The sequence below is a fragment of the Dasypus novemcinctus genome, chromosome 9 (assembly GCF_030445035.2).
Source record: "Dasypus novemcinctus isolate mDasNov1 chromosome 9, mDasNov1.1.hap2, whole genome shotgun sequence".
Lineage (NCBI taxonomy): Eukaryota > Metazoa > Chordata > Mammalia > Cingulata > Dasypodidae > Dasypus > Dasypus novemcinctus.
In genome coordinates this window covers 6,133,360-6,154,065 of record NC_080681.1, presented here as the reverse complement: position 1 = coordinate 6,154,065, position 20,706 = coordinate 6,133,360, and the positions used below count along the sequence as shown (strand labels likewise).

Sequence of the window (20,706 nt, the reverse complement as noted above, 5' to 3'; positions counted from 1 at the left end):
GCTTATGTCAAAAATAAGCATTTTTATGCAAAACAGTAAATTTAGTTCAATTCAACAAGTCTGTTAGTGTCTCTGATGTACACAGCACCGCGTGCATAGCACGCAGGGCTGAGGAGGGCAAGTCCTCTAAGAGCCTACAGAAGGGCCAGTAGCTGAAGTTCAAGGCAGGGCTCAGCTAAAATCCCTGGAGAGCAGTGAGCCTGGTGGGAGGTAGGAGCTCTGTGAGCATTTGTAGAGTAAGATGCTGAGTGAGACACCATCTCTGTAAATAATTTTTAAAATTGTGAAACAGCATTAAAGGAAAATGTCTACACGTGCACCAAAAACGAAAAGAAGGAAGAACCCATCTGTATTCCCACCGTCAACGTAGTAGGTCGGTAACTTCTCCAGGAGCTGAGGTCTCAAGTGGACCCACAAAGCTGGGAAGAGTCCTCCTGACCTTCGCGCGGTCTTGAAGTCACGAGAACGTGGCCCCTGTCAGCACAAACCCAGACTCCACTTGTTTTTGTTGGACTCGGCCTTTGAACTGAGGCATTTCCAAAGTCTAATGTTTCGTTTTAAGGGAGAACGAGGAGACCCAGCGGGTCAGTGACGGGATTTTTGTCCCACGCCAACCGGGAATTCCTCCAAGTAGACGCACCCCTGCTGCCGCTCCGCTGGACGCCCATTTATCTCTCCACGTTGGACAGGCGGGTTGGACAGGCGGGGAGCGGCGCGGAACAGGGGAGCCCGTTCAGTCATTTACTCGGCAGCTTACGAGGAATCAGCGGGGGGAAAGGCCGAGAAGCCAGACGCACATGCAGCATTAGGAAACGGAGAGCGCTGCCCTGGGAGAGGAGTCGGGAAAACGCACAGGAAGCCCGTGGGCCCCTGGGCCGCACAGGCGGGGCGGACTCGTGGGGTGGCTAGGACAGGCTGGGGGGTGTGCGCTCGTATCTCCTTTCAAGATTTATTGTTTATTTATTTATTTATGTATACTGCGGTCCCGTGTCCGTGCCCCCCCCCCGCCCCCCGGCTGTTTTTGCTGTCTGTCTTCTCTTCTCATTCTCTCTCCTCTAGGATTCACTGGGATTCGATCCTGGGAGCTCTGATGTGGAGAGGGGTTCCCTGTCAATTGCCCCACCTCAGTTCCTGGTTTCTGCTGTGCCTCACCTTGACTCCCCTTGTCTCTCTTGTGGTGCATCGTCATCGTGCTGCGTGACTCACTTGCGCGGGCACTGGCTCGCCACGTGGCTCTCGCATGGGCACTTGGCTCACCGCACAGGCACTGGCTTGCCACGCGGGCACTCACGTGGGCACCGGTTTGCCGCGTGGGCACCGGTTTGCTGCGTGGGCACGCTTTCTCTTCTTTTTCACCAGGAGGCCCCAGGGATCGAACCCGGGTCCTCCCATATGGTAGGCGGAGGCTCTATCGCTTGGGCCACATCCGCTTCCCAGAGTGTGCTCTTCATTCAGCCGGTGGGAGGAGGAAGACGGCGGAAGGGTGGTTGGGCAGGGGACCCGAGGGCTGTCAGCCTGGCCATGGATCGGTGTTACTGTAACACAGTGACCTTGGCTGGAGGCAGCGAGGGCGGCCCAGGGTGTTATGGCCCTAAGGCTGTCACTCTCCTCCGCCTCAGATGTGCCTGGAGCGCAGGAGAGGCCCTGGAGGAGGTGGCCTCAGAGTGGAGAGGGGCAGGGGGCGAGGGCACAGGCGCCGCGGGAGCGTCGTAAGTGCACAGGCGCTGGGCAGGGGGGCGGCTGGGCTTCTCTGGAGCGGGCTTTCGTGCCTTGGCGGAGGGGAGCGGGGAGGAGGAGAATTTCTGGACTCCGTCGCACCGTCAAGGCAAGGTGCCGGGAGCACAGCTCTGTGCCAGCGTTTGGGGCCAGACCCAAGCCCAGGGGAGCAGGTGGGCCCTGATTTCTGGGTGGGGGAGCTTGGGGGGTGGTGGCCAGGAGAGGGCGAGAGCGCTGGTGGCTGGCGGGGAGCTCGTTCTGACACCTTTGCCATGCGCTCCACGGTCTGAGCACTGCCGCTTGTCAGGTCCCCGCCTCTCAAACACGTGTCATCCAACAGGTTCTGAAAAGGTGCCACTTTGGAAGAATGTGCTCAAGGGATGGATGTAAACGATGAAGGAGTGAAGGGTTTACTTTTTTCCTTCAGAAGTTTTTTTTTAAATAAAATTTTATTGACATATATCCCTCGTACATCCGTGAACGCTGTGAGCTTGCAGAACAAACATTCAACACCCCACCACCAACACCCTGCATTGATTGTTACAAACTAGTAAAGGGCATTGTCAAATATTATGAATTATAGCAAATATCTTACATTTGGTGTCTTTTTCCCCAACCCACCTGATTAGTAACATCCTGTATTAGTGTTCTGTATTTGTTATAGTTCCTGAGAGAATGCTCTCATGTGTGTCCTGTAAACCACAGTCCATCTTCCACCACAGGATCCCTGTTAAACAGCCCGTGCTTGTATAATCCATCCACTCAGTGTGTGCTCTCATTTTCATCACAGAGTTCTGCTATCATCTCCTCAGCCAATTTTAGAATGCTTTCATTACTCCAAAAGGAAAAATCCCTTACCCTCTTATACCCCCTATTGTTGTACCTTAAAATTGATATATTCTTTGCCGTTGCTATAAAAATATTACAGTGTTACTGTTAACTCTGATCCATAAGTTACATTACTTGTAATTTCCTGGGTATTACCATATTCTTAACATACTGTAAAAGAACTTCTTAAATTTATACTATTAACTACAGTCTCCATCCACCACCGAAATCCCTAGATTATTCCCTCGCTTCCTTTCAGTTGATACTTATGTCTACAGACTACCCTTATCAGGCATAATCACATTTATAAATCCGATTGTTAGTTGTACTCACTATAATGTATTACCATCAACTTTATTCATTTCCCCACTTTTACTTTATTAAAAATTCTGCATACCTTAAGCATCAGCTCCCATTCTCAACCCACATTCCATCTTCTTATAACCTTTACTCTAGATTTTACCTCCATGGGTTTATTCATATTTAAATCATATTACTGAGACCATAGAATACTTTTATTTTTATGCCTGGCTTATTTCACTCAGCATAATATTCTCAGTGTTCGTCCTTGTTGTCATATGCATCCCAAGTTCATTTCTTCTTACAGCTCAATAGTATTCCATTGTATGTATATACTACATCTTATTCATCCATTAGTTGGTTGATGGACATTTGGGCGATTGTGAATAATACTGCTATGACCCCATTGGTGTGCAAATGTCAGTTCATATCCTTCCTTTCAGTTCTGAATATATTCCTCCTAATAAGACTGGTTGTTTGATATGTGGTTTCTGAATATTTTCTCCCATTGAGCTTGAGTAAGATTGGTATTAGTTCATCTTTGAATGCTTGGTAGAACTCACCTGTGAAACTGCCTGGTACTGGATTTTCATTTTGGGGAGGTTTTTGATGACTGCATCACTCTCTTGTGATTGGCTTGTTGAGGTCTTCTGTTTCTTCTAGGGTCAGTGTAGGTGGTTTGTGTGTTTCTAGGAGTTTGTCCATCTCAACTACATCGTGTACTTTGTTGGCATGTGTTTGGTCCTAGTATCCTCTAATGGTCTCTCTTATTTCTGCAGGGTCAGTTGTAATGTCCCCCCTCTCATTTCTCATTTTATACAGTTGCATCTTCTCTTTTTTCCTTTGTCAGTCTAGCTAAGGGTTTGTCCATTTTGTTGATCTTGAAGAATCAACTTAATTTTGCTGACTCTTTTGTTTTTGTGGTCTCGCTTTCATTTATTTCTGCTCTGATCTTTAGTAGTCTTTCCTTAGACTTGGTTTGGGATTAACTTGCTGTTCTTTTTCTAGTTCTTCCAGGTGTGCAGGTAGGTCTTTGATTTTCGCACTTCTCTTTTAATGTAAGCGTGAGGACTATGAGTTTCCCTCTCAGCGCTGCCTTTGTGGTGCCCCATACGTTCTGATATGTTGAATTCTCATTTTCATTCATCTCAAGATACTTACTGAATTCCCTTGCAATTTCTTCTTTGGCCCACTGATTATTTAAGAGTGTGTTGTCTAATCTCCATATATTTGTGAATTTTCCCTTTTTTCCATCTGTTACTTATTTCCAACCTTATTCCACTATAATCACAGAGAGTGCTTTATGTAATTTTATTCATTTTACATTTTTTGAGACCTGTCTTGTGACCCAACATATGGTTTCTCCTGGAAGGATCCATGGGCACTTGAAAAGAATGTATATCCTGCTGTTTTGGAGTGTAATGCTCTATAAATGTCTGTTAGGTCTAGTTCATTTATCATATTATTCAACTCTCTGTTTCTTTATCCTCTGTCCAGATGTTCTATCCAATGCTGTGAGTGGTGTATTGAAGTCTCCAACTATTATTGTAAAGACTTCTATTTCTCCCTTCAGTTTTGCCAGTTGTACCTCAGATATCTTGGGATGCCCATGTTAGGTGCATAAATACTTTTTTATAGTTATTTCTTCTTGGTGAATTGCTCCCTTTATTAAAAAGTAATAACCTTCTTCATCTCATAACAGTTTTGCATTTAAAATCTATTTTGTCTGCTACTAGTATCATTACTCCCCATGTTTTTTGGTAACAGTTTCCATGGAATATTTTTTTCTACCTTTCCCTTTCAACCTAAGTATGTCTTTATGTCTGAAGTGAGTCTCTTGCAGACAACATATAGTTTATAATTTTTTATCCATTCTATCAGTCTACATCTTTTGATTGAGGATTTTAGTCCATTAGCATTCAGTATTATTGCTGTGAAGACATTACTTTGTCCATTTTATCCTTTGGCTTCCCATTGTCATATCTTACTTTTGTGTCTTTTTACCTTTTAAGTTATGTTTACTAATAGTCTTCATTTCTGTATACTTCTCCAAGTCTTTAAACCTTGGTTTTTCCTTTCAGGCTATAGCACTTCCTTTACTATCTCTTATGAATTTGGTCTTTTGTAACATGCTCTCTCAATTTTTGTTTTTCTTGAAGACTTTAAACTCAACCTCATTTTTGAAGGACAGTTTTGCCAGAAAAAGAACTCTTGGCTGGCGGGTTTTTTTTTCCTTCAGTACCTTAAATACATTACACCACTTTCTTCTTGCCTCCGTGGTTTCTTCCCACTCCCTGCCCAGGCCTCTGTACAAAAATGGATTGGCTTCATGGTTTCTGAGGAGAGGTCAGCACTTAGTCTTATTGAGGTCCCCTTGTATGTGATACCTTGTTTTCCTCTTGATGCTTTCAGAATCCTCTCTCTATCTCTGGTATTTTTCATTCTGAATAGTAGGTATCTTGGAATAAGTCTGTTCAGATTTATTCTGTTTGGGTTGCGTGATCCTTCCTGGCTTTTGATATTCATGTTTTTCATAAGGGTTGGGAAGTCTCCAATCATTATTTCCTCTAATATTCTTTCTGCCCCTTTTCCATTCTCTTCTTCTTCTGGGACATTGATAACATATATGTTTGTGTGTTTCACATTGTCATTCAATTTCCAGAGACCCTGTTGCATTTTTCCCATTCTTTTCTTCTTCTCATGTCTTTTCAAGTGCAGGTGCTTAATTCTCCAATTTACTAATTCTGTCTTCCATCAATTCAAATCTGCTCTTATATGATTCTAAAATACTTTAAATCTCATCCATTGTGCCTTTCATTCCCATAAGTTCTGTTATTTTTCTTTGCAAGCATTCAAATTATTCTTTATGCTCATCCAGTATCTTTTTAATATTTTTTTCTCTCTTTAATCATATTTTCCTTTACTCCCTGAATTGATTTAGGAGACTTGTGTGACTATCATTGATTTCTTGTCTTAAATCTTGTGTCTCATCAGGATTTTTGATGTGCTCTTTGGCTGGGCCATCTCTTCCTGTTTCTTAGTATGGTTTGTAATTTTTTGCTGATATCTAGGCATCTGAATATGTTGGTGAATTTACTCTAATGGTCAATTTCTCTCTCTTGTCTAGTAGTTGTATTTCACAACTCTTCTTTGATTTTTAGTTCAACTTATTCTGAATTCTCTAAAATTGCCCAGCTTAATTTATCATAACAGGGCCAGGGATAGCTATTGCATTGCAGATCCAAGGGTCTGGGATGAGCAACTCCTAAAAGCATTCTTTCTCCTTGCATTTACCCAGTCGGCCAGCAGATGGTGCTCACCAGTAAACCTTTCCTTGAAGGTGTCTTTTTGAACCTCTACTTGCCTGTGATTCTGCTCTGGCCAGAGCCAGGATTCAAAGAGGTCTCTGCTGGCCAAACTCAATGAAGAGAAACCACTGTCCGCCCTCCACTGCACTGTCCCTCTTCCCAGGGAGGAAGAAGTCTGTTCCCCTCTCAGTTGGCTGCAGTGAGCCATGGGTTTTATCCAGGCTGTTTGCTTCAGGATGGGGGATGGGTATGGTTCCCAGCTGCTGGAGTTTAGTGACTCACAGTATTCATTTCAGCTTCTGCATCTCTCTGTCCCTCCTCCTCTTGGAGGTGCACAGCACTCTCCTGGTCTGTTGACCAAAGCAGCAACGTTGGACAGCTTTTTGCCCTTCCTCTACTGTTTTTTTGTGAAAGTTGAACCCTGCCTACCAACTCTGATGCCATCTTCCCGAAGTCCTGAAGGGTTTGTTTTTATAAAGAGTCGGTAATCAGGAGGCAAAAGGACCGTTCCCACAGGTAGCTTCGTTGTCTTCTAGGTGGCACTGGTTAGTCAGGTTGACGTGATGGCCCATTAGGGAAATTGTCTTCCTGGGTCTCACACCCGGTGGCAGGAACTTAGCAGTGTTCTTGGCAGGCTTGGCATTCAGTTGTCCAAGAATCCTTAGATCAGTCAGTGGTGCTTGGAAGATAGGCAGCTTAGTTCATCCGAGGGGTGAGTATATGCATATTGAAAGGTGGTAGAAAGGATCCAGCCCCCAGGTTTAAATCTGCCACTTTTGAGCTATGAGGACAAGTTATCAACCTCTTTAAACCCCTGACTTTTCAGGTAGGAAATGGGAATTATGAATAGTAGTCCACAAATACATGTATCTGGTATGTAACCCATATGTATACATGTATCTGGACACACACACGTGCACACACATGGCGATACCGTGTACCAAGCCTCAGTGTAAGCACTTTTATGTACATTTTACCTTTTAATCCTCACAATAACATTATGAGGTTGTTATTATTATCCCTGTTTTTATAAATGAGGCTCCAGAGAGGTTAAGTACCCTGCCCAAGATTACACAGCAAGTAAACAGCAGAGCCGGGATTCGAACCCTGTCTGTCTGGCTCCAGACCCTGGCTCTTGACCACTCGGTCCTGCCTCACATCTGTTGTTCAGGTTCCTGTGATAACACCGGTGAAGGGCCTTCCGTGCTGGGCTGGAAATGGAGTTGGGGCTCCATAAGCCACAGCTACTGCTGCTTGGGAAAGGGTTGTTGGTGTGGTGGTGATTTGGGTCAGGATTTTTTTGTTTGTTTGGGTTTTTTTTTGGAGGTACCAGAGATTGAACCCAGGACCTTGTACATGGGAAGCAGGTGCTCAGCCACTGAGCTACATAAGCTCCCCAGTGAGAGTTGGTTTTCTTGTTCGTTTGTTTTTTTTTGTTCGGTTTTTAGGAGGTACCAGGGATCGAACCTGGGTCCTCGCACGTGGGAAACAGGCGCTCAACCACTTGAGCTGCAGCCACTTCCCTCTGGGTCAGTCTTGACAGGCCCAGGAGAAGTGAGGTCCTTTGGCCAGTAGTTGAACTCACTTGTCCTTGTGGGCACACAAATTGCTGTTCCAGAAATCCACACAAAACGTCTGAAATGTCTCGAAGGCAGGGTAATTTGCAGCTTGCTTTTCTCCTGCGTAGTGTGGTATTAGGACAGGTCGGTTGTGCTTGTCCCACAGTCAGCTGATGCTAGAGGTGCAGTGTGGTGTGTTGGCCCTCTGCCCAGGAGGCAGAAACCTCAGCTGTGCGCCCTCACACACCAGCCTGTTCCGGGGGGAGGCTGGACGGCCCTTCCAGCTCTCACGTTCGACCAGCCCGCGGCATTCCCGAGAGCCCCCGTTACGCGGCGTGGCTCCCGCACGGCGGGCACGAGCACGCTGCCCTAACTTCACACGGCGCAGGGCCCGTCCTCCCTTGGAACTAAATGCTTGTGGAGAAGATGGCGTTGAAGGGAATGAGGGTTTTGAGTTCTTTCCATTTCCTGGCCCACTGAATCATTTCTTGGAGAAGTCATGATGTTATAAATTTCAGGAGAAGTGTAAATCACACAGAACAGTTCCTTGACCTCAGCAGTTTATAATCCATATGAGTCATAAATAAAAGCAACGTTAAAGAAAACTGAACAGTTGGAGCAGGTGATGTGACTGTAGCTGTAGCAAATGGAAAGTTCTGTTTCGATAGAATTGTTTTTCTCTTGAAAGCCATGGTTTTACGGAAGAAAAATGTAGCCTTATCTGAAAACCTTAGCGTGAATGCAGCAAACATGCATTGGGTGCCTGTTGCATTCAAGGCAGTGTACTTGGAGTTTGGGGATGAGACCTCAAAGAAGGAGTAATAACTGTGGTGACTCCAAGGTTATATGCATGGCTTATGGGAGCACAGAAAAAGGAGTGCCACCCTCTCATAATCTAGGAAGGCTTCCCAGAGGAGGTGATGCTGAGAACGAATGGGAAACTGACAGCGGTCTCCAGCCTGGGGCAGGCTCGAGGCGCCGAGACTTCTCTTCAGGGAGATTTGACTTCTGGCCTTGGGAGGTTTATTGGGGAGCGGAGGGCCATTGTTGAACAAGTTTGACAACAACAAACTCTTACAGGATCCTTCCCATCCAACGCAGAAACTCGCGTTTCTGTTACTGTGACCGATGGGATAGGCATTTAATTGTCAAAACAAGAGTAGTAGTTTCCTCCTTTTTCCTTTTTTTTTTTTAATGTATTTTTATTACGGCAGTTGTGAGCTTACAGAACAGTCACGCACATGTGTAGAATTCCAGCGCAGCAGCCTTCACCGACACACCGCGCCGTTCGGGAACATTTGTTACAGATCATGAGATAACATCATCAGACTATTACCACCAGCCACGGGCCACGGCATACATTTGACATGTGTTTTCCATACCCCCGTATTATTAACACATTACATCTTTGGCATTGATGCAAGAATATTATAGCACTGCTGTTACCTAGTCCAGAAGTCGCATTAACTGTATTTTCCCGTGCTTCTCCACATTCCCACCACCCTGCAATAGCGACATACGTCCGTTCTCGCTCTCAGAAGGACGCTCTTGCATCTGTCCCCTCAACCCCTTTCTCACCCACCTCTGGGTTCCCTGTGCTTTTCAGCCCCTTAGTTATTCTCTAGCTTTCTTTCCCTTCCCACTTACATCCCTAGACCAGCCTTCCCAGCCGCAGTGCCGTGTATAAACCAGCTCTCCCCGTCTCTTCCTGCCTCTTAATCGGTGGTTCTGATTGCTTTCTCTCACTTCTCTCTTGTGCAGAACCAAACTACCAGGTGTATCTGAACGTCTCTAAGGCCCCCGAGTTCTCCGACGACCCCACGGAGCTGCAGTGCCGCATCGTGGACGCCAGGAGCGCGGAGGCGAGCTTCCGCTTCGCGGTGTCATGGTACCACAGGGTGGACCGGCGCAGCGATGACGCGGCCACCAGCGAGCTCCTGGCGGTCATGGACGGCGACTGGACGCTCAGGTATGGAGAGAGGAGCGCGCAGCGGGCCCAGAGCGGAGAGTTCATCTTTTCCAAGGAGCACGTGGACACCTTCAGCTTTCGGATCCGAAGGACGACGGAGGAGGACAGGGGCAGCTACTACTGTGCTGTGTCGGCCTGGGCCAAGCAGAGGAACGACACCTGGGCAAAGAGCAAGGACGTGCTCTCCAAGCCCGTCAACGTGTTCTGGGCAGCAGAAGGTGGGCGCTCCGCTCCTGTTCTCGGTCTGTGCCGTTGTGGTTTGTTTTTAAGATTATTTACTTTATTTACTCGCCCCCCACCCCCTTGTTGTTTGCTCTGTGTCTGTTGGCTGTCTGCTTGTCTTCTTTTTTGGAGGCACCAGGAACCGAATCTGGGACCTCCCATGTGGGAGGAGGCGCCAAATGGCTTGAGCCTCCTCTGCCCCCTGCTTGTTGTTTCTCTCGTTGTGTCAGCTCGCTGTCTTGCTTGTTCTCTTTAGGAGGCACCAGGAACCAAACTGGGGCTTCCCGTGTGGTAGGCGGGCGCCCAACTGCTTGAGCCACATCCACTTCCCTCGACCTGTTTTTTTGTGTGTGTGGCCATTCTAATAGGTGTGACATGATATCTCATTGTACTTTTTTTTTTTAAGATTTATTTATTCATTTATTTCTCTCCCCCCCTCCTTCCCCAGTTGCCTGCTCTCTGTGTCCATTCGCTGTGTGCCCTTCTGTATCCGCTTCTATCCTTATCAGCAGCACCGGGAATCTGTTTCTTTTTGTTGCATCATCTTGTGTGTCAGCTCTCTGTGTGTGTGGCACCATTCCTGGGCAGGCTGCACTTTCTTTTGCATTGTGCAGCTCTCCCTATGGGGCACACTCCTTGTGCATGGGGCTCCCCTACATGGGGGACACCCCTACGTGGCAGGGCACTCCTTGCATGCATCAGCACTGCGCATGGGCCAGCTCCACACGGGTCAAGGAGGCCCGGGGTTTGAACTGCAGACCTCCTGTGTGGTAGGCAGATGCTCTAACCATTGAGCCAAGTCCGTTTCCCTAATTGTACTTTTGATTTACATTTCCATAAACGCTAGTGACATTGAACATTTTTTCATGTGTCCTTTCGTCATTTGTATTTTTTTCTTTGTACAAATGTCTCTTCAAGTCTTTTGCTCATTTTTCAGTCAGGTCATTTGTCTTTTTATTGTTGTATTATAGCATCTCCCTATATGTCATGGATATTAAACCCTTATCGGATATGTGTTTTCAAATATTTTCTCCTGTTGAGTCGGCTGCCTTTTCACTCTTTTGACAAAGTCCCTTGAGGTACTAAAGGGTTTAATTTTGAGGAGGGTCCCATTTATCTGTTTTCTTTTGTTGCTCGTGCACTGGTGCTGTGTTTTGTTTCGCTTTGCTTATGTTATCCCATGGCATGTTTTCAGATGCATGGTCAAGCTGCGGGTTTCCACTTACACTGGGCATCCAAGAAACGTGGTCTCCAGAGTGGGTGCTAATGCCTATTGCTTTTATATATATTAAGACCCCTTTAAAATGGTGATGCTGGGAGAAAGGCGAGCTGGGGAGTTTCTTGCGTTCTAGGGAGAAGCAGGGAAGTGACCAGTGGCAGAGGGCCGTCTTCTTTCAGGTGTTGTGTTTCTGGCCTTGACACTGCACGGGCTAAGCCACTGACACTCAGTTGCCTGGCCAGGTGGTCTCGGGCCAAGTGCACACAGGCCTTTGGCTCCCGTCAGCACCTGTGAGTTTCCACCAGGCACTTGCCGCAGAGCATGTGGGTAGCTACGGGCCCTTGTGCCTGCCCCTCGGGGCAGTCATCCACTCTAGAGATTGTTTCTAGGCAAGGTGACAAGATCTTAAGGGAAACAACTGCCTTGGGAATCTGGCTAAGCGCATCAGGCTTTCATTTTTAGGAGATACTGGGGATTGAACCCAGGACCTGGTGCATGGGAAGCAGGCGCTCAACCACCGAGCTGCATCCGCTCCCCAGCTCGTCTTTCATCCGTGTTCTGCCCATCGCGGCAGTAAGCCCAAGGGCTCCTCTGCCCTCCGTGCCCCGTTGCTGAGCACCACGCAGCCCTCTACCTCCGTACCTCTAGACTCACTGCCGGCCCTTCTGCGTCCCCCAGTCCCCACGGGACCCTGCTGCACTCAGGCATCAGGACATCTGTGTCCTGCACGCATCTGGAATATGCCTCTCTCTGTCTGGCAGTCGACACTCTCGGCCTTCCTGTCCCTTCCAGCCCTGAGTGATGGCACTCTACTTCCCACCCTGCTCCTCACTGCAGCTTCCCCACCTCTCCCCTCTGCCTGAGGCCCTCCTGCCAGCAGGCCTCCTCCCCCTTCCTCCCCTGAGACTTTAGCAGCTGTTTCGTGTCTGCTCCGGCCTCACTCGCCTCCCTGGCCTCCCTCTCCACGGGCAGCACTGGTTCTCTCCGTGGCTTCACAGGAGAGTTGCCGAGGAGCTTTTGAAAAGTACCGGTGCTCTGCTCCCGCCCCGCGCTTCAGATGCCCCGCGCTTCGGGTATCTGAAGTCCGGGGTGGGAGTTTTCCAGTGCTCACACGGTGACTCTCCTGTCTGGGAGCTCAGCTTTTCTCCTTGGTTCCTTCCCTCCTCTCTCCATGCCCTCCAGCCTGTTTCGACCGTTCCCTCCCCTGCGTATTCCCACACTGGTGGGCTCACTTCTGATCCCCGAAACCCCCTGTAATCTCAGTTTCAGGCGTCTGAGGCTGTCTCTCCCAGTCCCTCCCTCTAGTGTTTCAACCCAGCCAGGAGCTGCAGTCCATCAGCCCCACCCCCGGATGCCTCCTTCCTCCACTGTATCCTTCCCTTCCTCTTATTTAGTTTGACCATTTGCCCAGGGTAGTCTATTATTTTTTTAGATTTATGTATTTATTTATCATCCCTCTCTCCCACCATTGTCTGCTCTCTGTGTCCATTCGCCATGCGTTCTTCTGTGTCTGCTTTTCTTCTCTTTAAGGCAGCACCAGAAACTGATCCTGGGACCCCTCTGGCATGGGAGAGAGGCCCTCAATCTCTTGTGCCTCCTCAGCTACCTGGTCTGCTGTGTCTCTCATTTTCTCTCCTGTGTGTGTCTTCTTGTTGTGTCATCTTGCTGCGTCAGCTCTCTGCTTGGGCCAACTTGCTGCATGGGCCAGCACTCCTCTCAGGCCAGCTCTCAGCTTGGGCAAGCTCATCACGCGGGCCAGCACTGCACGCGGGCCAGCACTCCACGCGGGCCAGCACTGCACGCGGGCCAGCACTCCACGCGGGCCAGCACTCCTGCGCGGGCCAGCACTCCTGCGCGGGCCAGCACTCCTGCGCGGGCCAGCTTACCTACACCAGGAGGCCCCAGGAATCAAACCCTGGACCTCCCATGTGGTAGACAGGAGCCCAGTTGCTTGCTTCCCCCCAGGGAAGTCTGTTTGCATTTGTCATCCTGCAATTAATTATTAATAGCACCCTCCTTCACTTAGAAATGTCTGGAGGGGTGGGGGGAAACAACGCACTCTCCCTCCGTTTCTAGCCTGCTGGGTTGCGCCTTGGCCCCTCGTTTTGTATGATACTCATTAGCTAAACCACAGCCCAGTTAAATCCAACTCTTGCTCCCTCCCTCCCTGCATCTACAGAGCAAACTGTGGTTGGAGAAAAACACTCAGACATGTTGACTGGTCTCACTTTAAGTCCATGGTCACTAACTTCGGGGGGCGGGGGACTCTCAGCACGGCCTGGAAGTCATCCTGCCTCTGCTCCCCAACTCTCCAAAATGATGATTTCGTACCTCTTCTCTCTCTGCAAATCTCTGAACGCTTCCCTCCCAGCCTTTTCCTCTCAGCTGTTGGTCCTGCTTCCTCTTCCCCAGGAGAAAACAGAAGCCATCAGAAGAGGATCCTCACCCCCCTACCCCCGCCGCGGAGCTCACATTCCCCCACCCTGCCTCGCAGCGCGCGGCCCTTCTCAGCAGGCAGGCTCAGCTCCAGCTGTGGTCGCCGCTCTTGCATCGGCAGTATTTCTCTCTCCACCAGATCTTTCCCCTCAGCATGTAAACACACTGCTAGGTCTCTTGTCTTTAAAAAAAAAATTGCTAAACTTACCCTGCTCCTCCTTCCCCACCATTCGTCTGGCCCCCACCTCCCTTACTCATCCAGTTACTCTCGCTTTCCTTCTACAGATGAGGGTTTCATTTACCTGCAGTCGCGGTCTGCACTTGCCCTCCTCCCGTCCTCTCCGGCACGCACCGTCGTCGGGGTTTGCCCACACCGCTCCTGTTAGGATCCCCAGTGAGCAACACGATGCGGAATCCAGTGGCACCTTTCTTATTTGACTGAGCAGATTTGAGCACAGTTGACCATCCCCCTTCCTGGAAGCATTTCTGCTCCTTGGCTCCTGGGACCTCACGCTCTCTGGGATTTCCTCCAACCTCACTAGCTGCTCCTTCTCAGCCTCCTGTGCTGATTCCTCTTCATTTTCCACACATGCAAACGTTAAACTCCCTTGGACTTCTTTCTATTGAGCCTCAGCCCTGTGATGATCTCTTCTCATTGCTCGTGAATTTACCTACCGTCTGTCAGCCGGCGACTCCCAGCTTCACCTTTTCTGCCCACACCTCTTTCCTGAACTCCCTGCTCACTCTTCTCTTGCCTCCTTGACATTTCTCCTCATCTCTGGGCATCTCAAGCTTCTTTTCAAAAGGCACTTCTGGTCTCCTCTGCCAGACCTTTCCTCTCTGAGGCTTCTCTAGCACGATTAGTGACTCCTTCGTTCTGGTTGCTCAGATGAGAAATGTCCCGGCCATCCCCGACTCCTCGTTCTTTGAAATTTATTAGCGTCACCCTCCACTGTTTCCAGGCCGCCGTCATCTCTTGCCTGGACATTACTCGCCCGCCTCCTAACTGGTGCATTTGCCCCTGTACACAGCAGCTAGAATAAACCATGTTAAAATAGAGATCAGCAGTGAGACTCCCCTGCTCTAAACTTCCAAAGCCTCCCCATCTCACAGCAGAACCCCAAGTCCTGCCAGTGGCCAGTGCACCCTGTGCCTACCTCCCCTAACACCCTTCTGACCTCACCCAGAGCCCTGCCCGGTGCCCCCCGCCCTCAGCCCTTCGGCCCTTCCCACGGTCCCTCAAACACGAGGACACTGCTGCCTGCGGCCGCCCGCCCGCTTTTGTCCCTGCCTAGAGCACTCCCCGGATGCACACCGAGCTCACTGCTCATCGCCGTCAGGTGTTACCTTCCCTGGGCCTGTCCCTGGACACGAGCTACAAGGGCGTTACAGACACACCTTCCATGCTCTCTGCTCTCTTCCCTCCCTGCTTTACCTTCTCTCAAGCATGCCGTAGATTTTACTCAATTAATTAGCTTGTCTTCCTTCACCAACACGTAAAGGCAGGGCTTTCTGTGTGCTTTATTCACTGATGTGTTCTCCGTGCCTGGAATGTGGAAGGCCCGCAGTGACTACTTGTTTGAATAATGAATGGATGACCAAACACACGGAAGAATGAGGCGAGCGCGTGGGCTGCTCAGTGGAAGCGCAGGACGAGTGATTCTGGAGAGGCCGTGTGCCTAGTAGATGTGCTGGCAGGCTGGGGCAAGCGTTCAGGAGCCTCTCGCTCTGCACCTGAGCTGGTGATAGGGCTCATGACTTATTAAAGGACAGGAAGGATGTTTCTGATTCATTTATTCACCCATTCAACAAATATTTAAGTACCTTATAAGTGTCTGACATTGTGCTTTTCAATGTCGATGAATCTTAATAGGTAAATGCTGAGGAATTCTCTCTTTTTTTTTGACAAAGAAATAGAGAGTGACAAACTTAAACCTCAAGTTCATGTAGCCATAGACACTTGCTCAAAATGTTAAAATAACATCTCTGGGAGCAGGTGTGGCTCGGTGGTTGAGCACCTGCTGCCCATGTACAAGGTCCTGGGTTCAGTTCCCAGTACCTCCTTTTGAAAATAAAAAGATGAAAATAAAAAAGCGTCTCTGAAATTAAAGTGTAAACCTAATGGAAGGAAGCAGATGTCCAAAAGCATATGATTCGGTCATTTCAGCAGTGGGTCTGCTCGGCGACGTTGCCGTCGGACGACGAAAAGGCTCAGCTGCGGGCAGGCTGGCTTAGCGAGGAGCGCCTTCCCTGTGCCCCGTGGAACCTCAGAGGCGGGGGGCCGCCCGAGCCTGATGTGGGAGTCACGGCCAGCCGTGTCCCCAGCTGCAGGCACATGTCCTCCGGAACCCCGAGCCGCCCGGCTGCTCAGGGTTCACTCTCTGGTGAAAGCTTCTTAAGGAGTTAAAGCTCCTTAAATCCGTATCCTCACCATCAGTTCCCTCTTCCCATTACGTGGTTTCAGGCTTCTCTGCTTCATCCAGGGGGGTCGCTTTCATCCTGCTTGCAGGTACAAATGCTTTTCTTTCTGGGTTTCCAAATTTTTTTAAGAGCTCTCGTGGCCATTTGCAAATAAATGACCGTTTTGTGTTTCGATGTGTGTCCATTTCAACTGATCCCATTGGAACTCACCTCCTTCTGGTCCTTCGTTGCAGATTCGGTGCTCGTGGTGAAGGCCAGGCAGCTGAAGCCCTTCTTTGCCGCGGGAAACACGTTCGAAATGACTTGCAAAGTGTCCTCCAGGAACATTAAGTCGCCGCGCTACTCGGTGCTCATCACGGCGGAGAAGCCCGCCGGGGGTCTCTCCAGTCCCAACGAGACCAGGTACCTCATCTCCCTGGACCGGGACTCCGTGGTGAGGCTGGAGAACTGGACGGACGCGTCGCGGGTGGACGGCGTCGTGCTGGAAAAAGTGCAGGAGGATGAATTTCGCTACCGGATGTACCAGACTCAGGTGTCCGACGCGGGGCTGTACCGCTGCCTGGTGACGGCCTGGTCCCCCGCCGGAGGCAGCCTGTGGCGGGAAGCGGCGACCGGTCTCTCCAATCCTATCGAGATAGACTTCCAGACCTCAGGTGAGCGGGGGGCTCAGATCGGGCCGGAAGGGACCTGGGGGTTCTCATCCAGGGTCCCCCGTCTTTAACGTTTTGCCAAGGAAGAATTCATATACCTTACAATTTATCCCTTTAAAGTGTATAATCCAGTGGCTTTTAGTGAAGTCACAGAGTCGTGCAGCCATCACCATAATCGGTTTCAGAACATTTTCATTGCCCCATAAAGAAGCCCGTACCCCTTAGCTGTCACCCCAACCACTGCCTCTCCAAGCCCGACACCCTCACCACCCAGCCACCCCCAGCTCCTGGCAGCCCCCCATCAACTTTCCGTCTCTGCAGACCTGCCTGCTCTGGGTGCTTTGTTTAAATGGAGCCGTGCGGCGTGTGGGCCGAGCGACCAGCTTTCACTGAGCGTAATGTTTTCAAAGTTCAGCCATGTTGAACCAGGGGTGGGTCCTCCCTTCATTTTATGGCTAAATAATACTTGCTGGTGTCTCCACACTCCGTTTTGTTTATCCGTTCATCTGCTGATGGCCGTTTGACTCTTCCCACTCTTGGGCTATTATGACTAATGCTACTGTGAACATTTGTGTACACGTTTTTGCGAGAACAAGTGTCTTCATTTCTTGCCTTCATTTTTTTTTTAAGAGGTAAATGGAGAATCAGCTCCTTTAGGGAACATGGTAGAGGATAAGTGAATAAAGGGAGGAGATATTGCAGCAGTTAAGGGCCAGCCAAGGTCACATGCTAGGTCCTCAGTCTACCTGGCCTGTGAGTTAACACCGGACGGAATCTGCACTGAAGGTCAAAGCTGCTCTTCTTAGCCCAGCTTCCGAGCAGTGTTTCCTCCTGGGATGAGCGCTCCAGCCATGTTCCCCACCCTGCTTTCGGATTGGAAAAAGATTTCCTAGAAATTAGCCAGATCCCCGGGGCTGCTGTGGTATGTATGCATGAGAACATCCGCCTGCCCGGGTTTATAGAAGAGTTACTAGAGGTGTTTATCTGTGGGAAAGTTAATTAAAACGAGGACATTTTGAATTGATTTTATCTTTGGTAAGCAGATGCTTTTATGCTGTAAGAGAAAAAGCCACTTTAAAAAAAAATAGAAACAAGGCACATCTCAAATATTCAGAAATATTTCTTGTCTACCTGTATAGTTCATTAAGATCCTTGGATAAAGTTCTGTGTGTGAGTATGTATGTTACAGGAAGATGAAAAAAATTCTGGTCCCAATCTTAGAATATCAATGGGAAATGTTATTATTTGTGATTTTAATACCAAATCTTTTCCTTAAATCTGCCTCGGTTCTGGCTAAAAAGTTCTAGATTCTAAATCTAGAGTTCTAAATTCATACTCACCTGTAAAAATTAAGGAATCCATTGAATCAGTGTAATGAATACAAGATATGTGTTCAATTAGATGACTAGCATTTATAGTAAAGGCCAACGAGGCCCTTTTTTTTTTTTTTTAAGATTTATTTATTTATTTTATTTATTTATTTAATCCCCCCCCCCCCCCCCCCCCCCGTTTGTCTCTTCTCTGTGTTTATTTGCTGCTTTTTGTTTCTTTGTCCGCTTCTGTTGTCGTCAGTGGCACGGGAAGTGTGGGCGGCGCCATTCCTGGGCAGGCTGCACTTTCTTTCGCGCTGGGCGGCTCTCCTTACGGGGCGCACTCCTTGCGCGTGGGGCTCCCCTACACGGGGGACACTCCTGCGAGGCATGGCACTCCATGCGCATGGGCCAGCTCCACACAGGTCAAGGAGGCCCGGGGTTTGAACCGCGGACCTCCCATGTGGTAGACGGACGCCCTAAACACTGGGCCAAGTCCATTTCCCACGAGGCCCTTTTAAAGTTTGTTTCCTATTAATAGTATTTTGAGTTATTATCCCTTTTTGTAGAATATAATGAAATAATCTTCTGGCATCTTTTAACCTTAAAATTAATAAAGGATGAATACTGATTTAAACCCTTAGATTTGGAAGGAGCAGAGAAAGTACAGGCCATTTTTGTATACCTGGGTTTTAAAAAGAAAAATTTAATAGCAGGTTTATTGAGATACAATTCACAGACCATAAAATATACTCTTTTAGAGTGTACAATTCACTGTCTTTTAATATAATCACTAAGTGTGCAATTGTTACCACTATCTAATCCCAGGAAATGTTCATCTCCCCCCCAAAAAAACCTCATACCGCATCACAGTCGCTCTCTATCCCCCAGCCCCCAGCCCCTGGGAGCCGCTAATCTGCTTTCTGTCTCTGTGAATTTGCCTTTTCTGGAAATTTCATATAAAGGGAATCATATAATATATGACCTTCTGTATCTGACTTCTTTCACTTAGGAAAATGTTTTCAAGGTTCATACTTGTATTAGCGGGTATCAGTTTTTTCATTCATTTTTAAGGCTTTATAATATTCCGTTGTATGGCTGTACACATTTTGCTAATCCACTGATCAACTGACAGACATTTGGTGCCTCCATTTTTTTAGGTTATTATGCATAATTTTGCTATGAACATTGGTGTACAGGTTTTTACTTGGACATACGCTTTTAGTTCTCTTGGGTATATGTCTAGAAGAGGAATTGCCAAGTGGTATAGGTCATATGTTTAACATCTGAGGAACTGCCAGCATTTTCTCCAAAGTGGGTGCACCATTTTACTGTTCCCACTAGCAGTGTACCAGGAGTCCAGTTTCTCCACATCCTGGCCAATGCCTATGACTGTCTGTCTTTTTATTATAAGTCTTATATCCTGCAGCTGTGCTGAATGTATTAATTCTAATAGTTTTTTAGCAGATTCCTTAGGATTAAATACGTGATCGTGTCATCTTTAAAAAGAGAGAGTTTTACTTCTTCCTTTCCAAACTGAATACCTTTCCTTTCTTTTCCTTGCCTAAGTGCCTGGGCTAGAACCTCCAGTGTAGAGCTGAGTAAAAGTGGCACAAGCGGGTATCCTTGTGTGGTTCCTGACCTTGGAGAAAAGCTTTCACTATGTCACCATTCGTGGGATGCCGGCTGTGGGTGTTCAAATGTGCGGGTGGTCAGGTTGAGTTTATTGAGTGCTTTTTGTTTGTTTGGTTGGTTGGTTTTTGTTTTTTTATGATGAAGACATGTTGGAGTTTGTCAAATCCTTTTTTTGTGTGTTAAGATAAGATCATCTTATGGTTTTTGTCCTTTATTTGAGTATCTGTTTTCTGCCTGTAGGCGTTACTTCCATTCTTGTTTCACATTCCTTATCTGATGTTTCTTTTAGACTATGTAGGAGAGGGGAGACAAACTCCTGTTGTATTTCTGGGTGAGGAATGGGTGTTGATTCTGTTTCTCCTGTTCTTTTCAATTTCAGAGGAACAGATAAACTCGCTGTAGCTTCCAGATGGAATAGAACCTTTACGATTTTAGTTTAGTTTTATTTAACGCACAGAGCTGTCAGGGCGGGTTTCACAGTTTAAGGAGGAGAAGCTGCCCTGGGTTACTGACTCAGAAGTGTCAGAGGGAGAAGATGGTTTCAGTGTGAGGAAAGGTGCTTGGGCCTTTTAGAGAACCATGTTTATTTCTCCTTAGTACAGAAATTTGACAGTAGACCAAAGTACAAAGAAAGAAAAGAGAATTACTCCTAATCTTTCCAGCCAGCCTGTTAGTTTGTGTTGTTTGTCTTCCTAGAATTTCCCCCTTGCATGTTTTCTCCTTGACGTTGAGATCAGGCTGTGCATACAAAATTTTATGGCCTGCTTTTTGCTCCTGAAGAGGATAAGATATGCACTTTCCACATTATAAGAAATTCAAGATAAACGCCAACTTCAGTGACCATGTGTGCTAGAACGCACCTGGCGGGGAACCCTGGTGATGACGTGTAAATGGTCGGCACTGCTTTGCTTTCAAAAGCGCTGCAGCTCACAGCCCTTCCTAGGGCTGGGGTCAGGGCACGGTGTGTCTGCTTATAGTGGAAGAGTTAAGTAGTCTGTGTCGTCTCTCAGGCTAGGAGTGGGGGACCCCTGCGGACTCTGGTTGTTCCCTTAAATTCTCTGTGCCGTAGTCCCTCGTCTGGGACATTAACCAGACAACTTCCCTCACAAAAACAGCGTTACCACAGAAATTGA

The 20,706-nt window shown here is 48.0% G+C and overlaps 1 protein-coding gene across 1 annotated transcript in view; it reads left to right on the top strand.

Moving 5' to 3' along the window:
- PTGFRN (prostaglandin F2 receptor inhibitor) overlaps positions 1 to 20,706 on the top strand; it is an 83,119-nt gene that overhangs the window by 47,864 nt on the left and 14,549 nt on the right. Inside the window, exons 5-6 of the mRNA XM_058302984.2 lie at positions 9,473 to 9,898; positions 16,212 to 16,631. Of these exons, the coding sequence (XP_058158967.1) occupies positions 9,473 to 9,898; positions 16,212 to 16,631 (846 nt within the window). The remainder of the gene's footprint in view (positions 1 to 9,472; positions 9,899 to 16,211; positions 16,632 to 20,706) is intronic.